At 41.6% G+C, this 9,059-nt stretch overlaps 2 protein-coding genes across 2 annotated transcripts in view; one reads left to right on the top strand and one right to left on the bottom strand.

The window, feature by feature from the left end:
• The window catches only part of cyp17a1 (cytochrome P450, family 17, subfamily A, polypeptide 1), a 7,679-nt gene extending 6,877 nt beyond the window's left edge, over positions 1 to 802 (bottom strand). The window contains exons 1-2 of the mRNA XM_032552612.1: positions 269 to 802; positions 35 to 173 (exon numbers count right to left, since the gene is read on the bottom strand). Of these exons, the coding sequence (XP_032408503.1) occupies positions 35 to 173; positions 269 to 577 (448 nt within the window). The 5' untranslated portion in view covers positions 578 to 802. The remainder of the gene's footprint in view (positions 1 to 34; positions 174 to 268) is intronic.
• Positions 803 to 1,814: 1,012 nt separating this feature from the next.
• Positions 1,815 to 5,659, top strand: borcs7 (BLOC-1 related complex subunit 7). The gene is made up of 5 exons (XM_032554126.1): positions 1,815 to 1,983; positions 3,778 to 3,840; positions 4,219 to 4,262; positions 4,343 to 4,363; positions 4,464 to 5,659. The coding sequence occupies exons 1-5, from the start codon at positions 1,852 to 1,854 to the stop codon at positions 4,513 to 4,515; spliced, it is 312 nt and encodes a 103-aa protein (XP_032410017.1). The 5' UTR covers positions 1,815 to 1,851; the 3' UTR covers positions 4,516 to 5,659.
• Positions 5,660 to 9,059: the final 3,400 nt, after the last annotated feature.

Genomic DNA, 9,059 nt, shown 5'->3' with positions numbered 1-9,059 from the left:
TTATGTTAAAGGAAGTGCAGTGATCTGTACTCACTCATCCTCTCAATGGTGGCAGAGCCTTCTCCAAACATGCAAAGAGCTCCGTGCACGATTTTTCTGTGGAACCTCCAGGCCGGACTGTAATCTCCAAATGCAATGTCTTTTCCATCTCTGGTCAGAATGTCTGTAGTTACCTTTGAAATACACACGGCACGCAAAACAAAAGCACAAAGGACAGCATCAGCATGAGAGGTGAAGCCGAGGACACACAAAGAGAAACTGTACCCACAGTTCTTGGCCTCCCTGCAAATATCTTTCCCTTCTTCAGCAGGATCTCTTTGGCGTGCACATGCTGGTTGACGATGACTACCCTGTGAGAGCCCATCATCAGCGAGTACGTCTGTCCGTACTTTTTCTGGAGCTCTTTAAGAAGCACGTGAGGAGGATGTTGGCTTCGCAAACTCAGCAGACTGCCGATTAAAGGCAGCGCGGGGAGATGAGGGGGCTCCTGGGAGCCAAACGAGGACTTGACCTTCAGCTGCCACGTCAACACAACCAGAACAAGGATCGCAAAGACAATCAGAAAAAAGCAAGCCATATCTGTGAGTGGAGGGTCCTGACGGAGTGATCGGATTCACCTGTGGCCATGCATGGCAGGGAGAAGCTGTGAAGGAAGGCTCCGAGCTCATGCAGCTCTGCACTTATATGCAACCACATCAAGGCCAAAGCCTTGACTCTGACTGCTTAACCAGACCAAAGATAAGAGACACTTGTCTGATGAAATCCTTGCAGAAAGCCACTTCTAACCATTGTTATGCCCTTCAAAAGCCGTTGCTCTATTCCAAATAATTAAATGTCTTCCCAAAAGTATTCACACCCCCTGAACTTTTTCTCATTTTTGTCATGTTTCAACCACAAAAGCCCATTTATATTTGGGTCTTTCCCTTTGTATGTGACAAATCAATACAAAGTTGCACACAATTGTGAAGTGAAAGAAAATAATGCATGGTTGAGGGGGGCATTCTAATGCTGAAATGCATGGAGTTCATTCATTTCTGTCTCTGTGCTCCACCAGGTTCGTTAACCAGTTTCATGACCCGACCAGAACCCCTCAGTGTAAATTACCTTGAGAAATAATGAGATTTGGTTATATATAAAAACAGGCTTTAACGTAGAAAAATGATGAAATGTTACAAGCCGTACATGTCATACAAATGGAACAGATGCAGAGTTACATTCACCGTCCAGCGCTGGGGCCACACTGAGCTCATCTTATGGATGAAACCAAGTGAGGCAAAGACTGTAGCGGGTTTAGCTTCTGATTCTCCTCTGCAATCTGTCCTCTCCCTAAAGGGTAGACTAATCAGTCTGAGTCTGTTTACATATGACTGGCGGCAGTCGCACGTAAACATGGTTATGTAAGCTGCAGCGTGTGCGTGTAAGCACATAAAAGAGGCTAAAAGGGATGGAGAAAACAATAGAATCCATAACAATGGTTTCAATTTTTTATTTTACCAATAAAACTCTGTAAATACTTCTGGAAGTCCTAAGGAAACTTTAAGGTTAAATTAAGTTCTGTTTTAATATTGCACAATAAGCCAGATTATTTAGATATTTTTCAAATAGAATCTATTTTTTTTAAAGTCATGTGAAGTAATTGAGTCTTTATTATGTAGTTGTTTCCAAATATTTTAATGTATGAGCAGAGGAGGACACTGGTAAACTACCGAATGGACTCAAAATGTGAACCGAACTTTACTGTAAAGTTTTGCTTTATAACGATCTACAATAACAGGCGCCTCATGAACGCGTTGCTACTCAATTTAGGACCTCTCCGGTTGCCGTTGTTTGTTGTTTTTTTTAACAAGGAAAATGGCGTCAGCTGATTCTCAGCCGCGGTTCGGGCAGTCTGTTAAAGGATTATTGTCCGACAAGGTGGGCTCCTGTAGCGGGGACGTGATTGCGTTGACCCGCCAGGTGCTGAAAGGATCCCGCAGCCAAGAGGTAACGCAACACTCGCTTTGATGATTGTTTTCGTCACACTATTGAACATTACCGGACAACCACCGGAAACAAGGACACATTACAAAATAAAAGCATAGCTACGTTACTCTTAAAGCGTCTTAACAGGCTCCAACATATGGACTTTAATAAAAAATAATATTGTAGCAGCTCTTCATCAATATCACCCGAATCATGTATATTTTTTATGTTTACTTGCTAAGCAACACATTTTCCAGAAAAATGGCTGAGCCGGCCGGTTACAGGGCAGTCCGCCAGCGGCCCATCGAAAAAATGTCAGCAGGGAATTTTAAAATATGCTATCAAAAGACATTATTGACAATGTCTTCCGATAACCTCAACTATAGAGTTTTAAAAAGGCAAACACAGTGAAATACATTTCAAATACACATATATTTCTTAAATGGATCTTAAGACAAGCTACGTAAAACTGGTCACGTTTAAAAATAAGATAAACAAAAATAAATATTAACTGTTTCATTTGATGGCACTCAGAAAAATATAATGTTTGTTACTGGGGTTTTTTTAAAATGACTTTTTATTTTTGTGTTTAAGATGCAAAGCGCTTTGAACAGCCGTGCTGTACAAATAAACTTGACTTGATTAAAAATGGACAAAGTGTTTGTCTGCTTTACTAAAAGCCACAAAATTCAAGTTTTTATTTCCTTAAGTTTTCTTGCATTTTCCTAAGCCCACCCGCTTTGTTTAGGTCTCTGCAGTATTTTGATTCGCTGCTTCTGATTGGTTGTTACTCAATACAGTATTTACTAGAGATGCTCTGATTGGATGAAGAAGACCTGTGTTTGACTTGTCATATTTGTTTTTTCTAATGCACAATACACATGCGCGTGAACATCTTTTAAATTACTTTTCTCGGCTGCACATTGCTTTGGATGGGAGTGTGCTGTTTTTAAATGATTGCACAATATTGTATGTTGTACTGCAGTATGTAACTTTTAAAAGAATATGTTGTTTTTTTACATAATGGTTAAAACTGTCATTATGTTGTGACAGTCTGTGGAAGAAATGGAGCTCCTTCAAAATTCCCCCATAATATTTCTATTCTACTTTATCAAGTTGAAGTGCAGGCACATAGTGAAGTGTTTGCCTGAACATGTTTTGAGCGCATATGAGTGAGCATTTGTGTGAAATAAAATCATATGCCACACAATATTCCTTTGTCTCAAAGATATATGTGCATACATCTTGTTCACTGCGCACTTAGCACGAATATGAAGTGCCTTGGTGCTATTAATTGAACTTTTAGAGGTTTGTGTCGAACGCACGGGAGTCGAGCAAGTTTTCTTAATATGTCAGAGAATCATTTGCTTTGTTCAAAATGTCACTTGCACCTTTCTAGATTCAGTTAAAATCAGGCATATTTATTCCTGCTTGATCACAAAATACATTTTTATACCGTTTAATAAATAATTTGGACTTGACTTGAGACCTGCACGTTTATTTTGGGACCTGACTTCATGTGATGTTATGGGGAGCTTGCACATCTGTGAAGGCACCACATGTGCTGCCGTCCGAGCAACGTCTCTTTCAGTGACATCCCTACGTGTTCCAGCAAAACAACGGCGAGCCACGTTCTGCAAATGTAACCAAAGCCTGGCTTTGAAGATTGCTGGTGTGAGACTGGCCTGCTAGCAGTGAAGAACTATTTCCCCGTTTGGGTTGAATTGATCACCCAAAATGGGATGTAATGTTTGTGTTACTGAAATGAAGGAATTTTTTTTTGTCAATAATGTCTTTATTATTGGTGTCTTTCAGCTTCTTGGCCAAGCAGCCAGGAACATGGTGATCCAAGAGGATGCAATTCTGCACTCTGAAGATGTAAGTGATCGTTCTTCCTTAGGGTTTCCCCCAGTGTACCATAAACCTGGCGGGCCACCAGGCTTAGCATTGCTTATTAACATTAAGTTTTAAAAAAATTTTTTTTATCATTTTTGCAAGACTTTATAGTTGGTGTTCAGGTGTTAATCTCCCAATCTTTCAATGACACATAATTATCAAGTGACATTTTCAAATTTCCCGTCAACTTTAAACATTTTTTAACTCAAAAACACGACGGGCCGCTGGATGAACGACTGCCCTAGCGCCCCAATCACTGGGCTTAGCAAGTTTTCTGGGGGAAACCTTGTTCCTGTTTGTGATTCTTCTCTGAGCTAACTAGAGACCGCTGTTGTCCCGTTCGTGTTGTCTGTCCTCCAGAGTCTGAGAAAAATGTCCATCATAACAACTCATCTACAGTACCAGTAAGTGTCACTCAACTGCTTCACTTTAGACTCTGCTGTGGAGGAAAGCATAGTTAAAGCCTGTGTGTCTCCCCTCTCAGACAGGAGGCCATCCAGAAGAAGTAAGTCTCAGCATGCCAGCGTTGTTTAGGCTGCACTCCGTATCTCTGAGTAAAGACACAACAACGAAGCCACGACGTCTCACTGTCCTCTGTCCCTCAGTGTGGAGCACTCAAAGAACCTGCAGGACCAGCTGACGCATCTGCTGAAGTGATGCAGCATGACGACAAGGGGTCATCAACAGGAGGTTAATGTAACGGTGCTTCCTGAGGCCCCCTGCTGGCCTGTGTGACGGTGCAATTATCACCTCAGCGTTTGCTGCTGTAGTGCAGACAGTGGGCTCTGTCACCGGCTCTTGTGTGTTTGATCAGTGAAATTAAGTTGGCTGTTTTGGATGAATTGCACAGCTGGACTGGTTACATGCGAAGTGTGTTTGACTTTTTAAATTGAAACAGTCTAAAGTGTTTTTGTGGAGCTTCATTCAGTGGATGAGAAGGACGGGGCTAATCGCTCCAGAGGGTTAAGAAAGCAGCTCTTCAGGATGCCACTGGCGTCTGAACACAAATTTTGATTCAGTTCAGTTTATTTTATATTGCGCCAGTTTACAACACATGTTATCTGGAGGCACTTTATATAAAATGTAATTTTGATCCTAGTCAAATCCTGTCAGATAGTGCATCGAGATCAGTCCCTTATCGGACTAATTTAATCCCAGCAGGTTGGATGGAGTCATTGACTTGCAGAATTCTCCCCTCCCCCCGGGTCTTCTGGGGGGAGCAGACAGTGTCATTGACTTCTACAGCATGCATGTAGCGACAGTGGAGAGAAAGAAAAAAAAAAAAAACAACCCTCCCCTTTAACAGGAATAAACCTCCAGAGGAACCTGGCTCACTACGAGACGCCATTTGCCACAATCGACTGGTGGTTTGAGAAGACATAGCAGAGACACAAAACAGAAATGAAAAAGCTGAAAAGTTCTACGTTAGTGAAAAGTAAAAAGTTCAAGAGGAGAGGGAGGATGATTAGCTGATGGTAGCTTTATTTCAACCCTATGTCCTCCTCCAGGAAGGAATCACAGCCTCAAGAGAACGCCAAACCACATGTAGCTGGATTGGCTGCGTCAGTTAAAATAACACAAATAACGCAAATTGGATCGTTAAGTAAAAGAAGAAGAAGAAGGTAGATGGGGATTGGGTGCAACATTCAATTTGAAGGTTTAGATCAGGCGTGTTGAACTCAGTTTCATTTCGGGCCAAATCAAAAAATCTGACCGTTCTTAAAGGGCCGGTTGTGCCAGAATGTGTTGATGAAACCAATTAAACTGTTAAAATATCAATAAACAGATGTTTGTTTCAGTATTCAGTAAGTGTTTCTTAAGATTAAATAACATTGAACATCTTTTCACGCTGATCCATCCAGGATTTTGTGATTTTTTTTTTTTTTGCAATCAAAATCATATTTTGTGGTGCCAATTTAGAAATATTTGTAAGGAATTTCACGCTAATGTATGACATTAAATGTGACTTTTTATTAATTGCCACATCGATCATGGACTACAACTTGGCATCAAGTAAGGCTGAGGCAGCAGTTGAATTTTTGGTTAAAAGCTCAACAGTTTTAACCAGTTTTGAGAAAAAATTGCTGTAAAATCAGAAAAAATATGTGTGGATCTGTTGATTTTTTGATTTATTTTTGCAACTTTTGCAGATTTGTGGAAAACCCTATTGCAGGGACTTATTGATGTAATGTAGAGTCTAGAGGGCCACATAAAAAGCCACAGTGATTTGGCCCCCGGGCCCTGAGTTTGACGCATGTGGTTTAGATGAAGCAAATATTTTTGATCACTCGGAAAGTGCAGCTGACTCAAAACGGTCCACACATAAGTCAGTTTCCACGGTTACATTGAGGATGAATCGATCACGTTTTGAGGGTGCCAGTAGTTTTATTTTTAAAAGAATTTTATCTTTGATGAATAACTAAGTCGTCACTGCTGAGAGCTGGGTGGGAACAGATGACTCAACAGAGTTGTGAGTGTTTAAGTTTGGCAACTGGATTTAGTTTTGATTTAGTCTCAATACTGAGGAAAACCTCAAATGTTAAATGTAGGTAAGACGTACACTGGCTCCGAAAAGTCTCAACACCCCCATTAAAAGTAGAGAGTACTTTATTCACGCGTAATGTGACATTTATATTCTTTTATTACCGGACAAGATGAGAGAAATGCAAAAACCCGGCTCCATAAATCCATCCATCCATAATGGGGTCACAAGGGGTGCTGGTGTCTATCTCCAGCGGTCAATGGGGCGAGAGGCGGGGTCACCATGGACAGGTTGCCGGTCCATCATAGTCCATTTGCACACCCTTAAACTAAAACTGTTGAGCAACTTTTGGTTCAGTTGCATCATTCAGTCTTTGTGAGTTCACAAAGAAACTGAAGGAAGGAAAATAAGCTGACGGAAACCGTATCTATCCTGGTAGGAATCTCTTGACGTTTGCGACTTAAGCTAAAGATTGCAGAGGTTAGAATGAATCTCATTGTACAGTAAGATTAGGAAAAACACCTACAGCATCGTATGCAAACAAGTTTTGAACTTGCATGCCTTTCCTATATTCGTTAAATTTAGTCTAAATTGCTATCGCTATGGCTTCTGTCCCCCATTGAACTAGGGTGACCAGACGTCCTCTTTTTCCCGGACATGTCCTACTTTTCAGACCTAAAAAGATGTCCGGGGGGAATTTAAAAATTGTCCGGGATTTTGGTCAATTGCCTCAAAACACATTACATAGCTTACAGTGGATTATAGGGCACGGCGCTGCGTGTCACGTAATCCCTGAGCCGCGTCAGTGCGGGCAGCACTCTTCTCTGTTCGACCCCCCTCCCACCCGATGCAAGGTGTTCCGATTTCTGATTTCCCCAACAATGGGAGAAGCGAAACAGGTGTATCCTATTGGAGGTGATGAACAAGCCAGGCAAGCAGGCTACGACTTTGTTCGGTAGCCTGCTTGCTAATCAGTAGGTGGGGTCAAAACACTTCGTTTCTCTCTCTCGCTTTTTTGTAACGAGTAACTAAACCACACATTGAACAGGAACTGATCATTCAGTTGTGCTGTAAGATCCAGGGGCTGTGAAACTTCGTCAAGGTGTTGTAACACTTTCTGTTTGCTGCGGCCATCATTTTGGTTCTCACTTTTATACCAGAAATGGCTACAAAGTTGTATTGAAGGCCAAAGTCCTGACCTCACCGATTAAAGATGCGGCAGGCCACATTCAGCATTTTAAAGGCAATAAAAAATGTCATTTGGCACGGTTCAAAATTTCAAGAGAATGCAATAGTATGTAAGGTAATATTTCTCAGAATTATTACGAAGGCGGAACCACAGTAATCCAGAGAATATTTCTTTATGGGTCCGACGAGCTGAGAAAATGTCCGTGACCTTTCATTTCAGCACGTGACGATGATGAACAATTTTATCAGCAGCCTGGAGGCCAAACGGCAGATCGACCCTGACAGCAGCCCTGAAAGCGCTCTTCGGCCCGTTTCTTCGAGCCTCACGTGTTCTCACAAGTCTGGAATCAGGGTTTGGTGCTGCTGCTGATGACATCCAGAGAGTACAGTGTCCTTCAGCGTTCACAAACGTCTCCTGCCAAAGAGCTTTTAATCAGAGAGCAGTCGCTGGCGGTTTGGTGTGAAGATGAACGCAGAATTACGCCGACGAGGTTAAACAGCACATGAGGAACCTGTAAAGGCTAGTTCAATGAGAACTTGTGAATTCTGCCATTTCCATACATTAGTTGTTTTTTTGTGTTGTTTTTAATGCTGTTTGTTCCATTGTGGGACTGCACAGTGGTCAGATCCCAGCCTGCCATCTTTCTGCATGAAATTAGCATATTTTGCCTGTGCATTGATGGATACTCCGGCTTCCTCCCACAGTCCAAAAACATGACTTTTAGGTTAACTGGTCCCTCTAAATTCTCTTTAAGTCTGAGTCTGTGTGTGTGTGATTGGTTTGTCCTGTTTTTCTCTTGTGTTGCCCTGTGATGGACTGGCTACCTGTCTAAGTGTGTACAACCCCTCTACCCCCACTGGAGGCACCAGCAACCCTTGGGTCTTGTCGTGACCCCACACGTGTTGGATAATGGATGGATGGATGTTCCACAGTAGTGGCAGTATGCACCCCTTCCCCCCGGTGTCATGCCGTACGGCTGATGCAGAAGTCAAGTGTCTGATTTTCTTTGAAAGAAAACTGGGTTGCATTTCATTGTTTCGAGTTCCCACCCCCCGTTTGTATTGCAGGATCAGTGAGGAACATTTTACATTCCTCACTTTTACTCCAAATTCAGTAATTAGTATTCTTTTAGCATGAATGCTGCTTCATGCCCAGAGGTGAAAGGAGTACAAAACAATATACTCCAGTAAAAATACAAATAAAATTTGACTGAAATACATGTAAAGTTAGCAATGCAAACTGTTGCTCAAATAGAAGTAAAAAGTACCTCGTTAAAACTTTCCTCTGGAGAAAGTTCCACTCATGGTATTCAGAAAGTAATTAAAGGAGCATCTTTATAAGTAAAATTGCAACACACTTTGAGTTTTTTTTCATTTGTAAAAAAAATATTTATTAGAATCATGTATTTTCCTTCCACTTCACAATTGCACCCCACTTTTGTGTTGGTCTTTCACACAAAACTTTGTGGTTGTAACGTGACAAAAGATGGAGAAATTCAGTGGCTACGAATACTTTTGCAAGCCACTTCAA

Source organism: Xiphophorus hellerii, chromosome 22 (assembly GCF_003331165.1).
Source record: "Xiphophorus hellerii strain 12219 chromosome 22, Xiphophorus_hellerii-4.1, whole genome shotgun sequence".
NCBI lineage: Eukaryota > Metazoa > Chordata > Actinopteri > Cyprinodontiformes > Poeciliidae > Xiphophorus > Xiphophorus hellerii.
The sequence above is the reverse complement of the archived record's forward strand: the minus strand, read 5'-3'. Positions and strand labels throughout refer to the sequence as shown.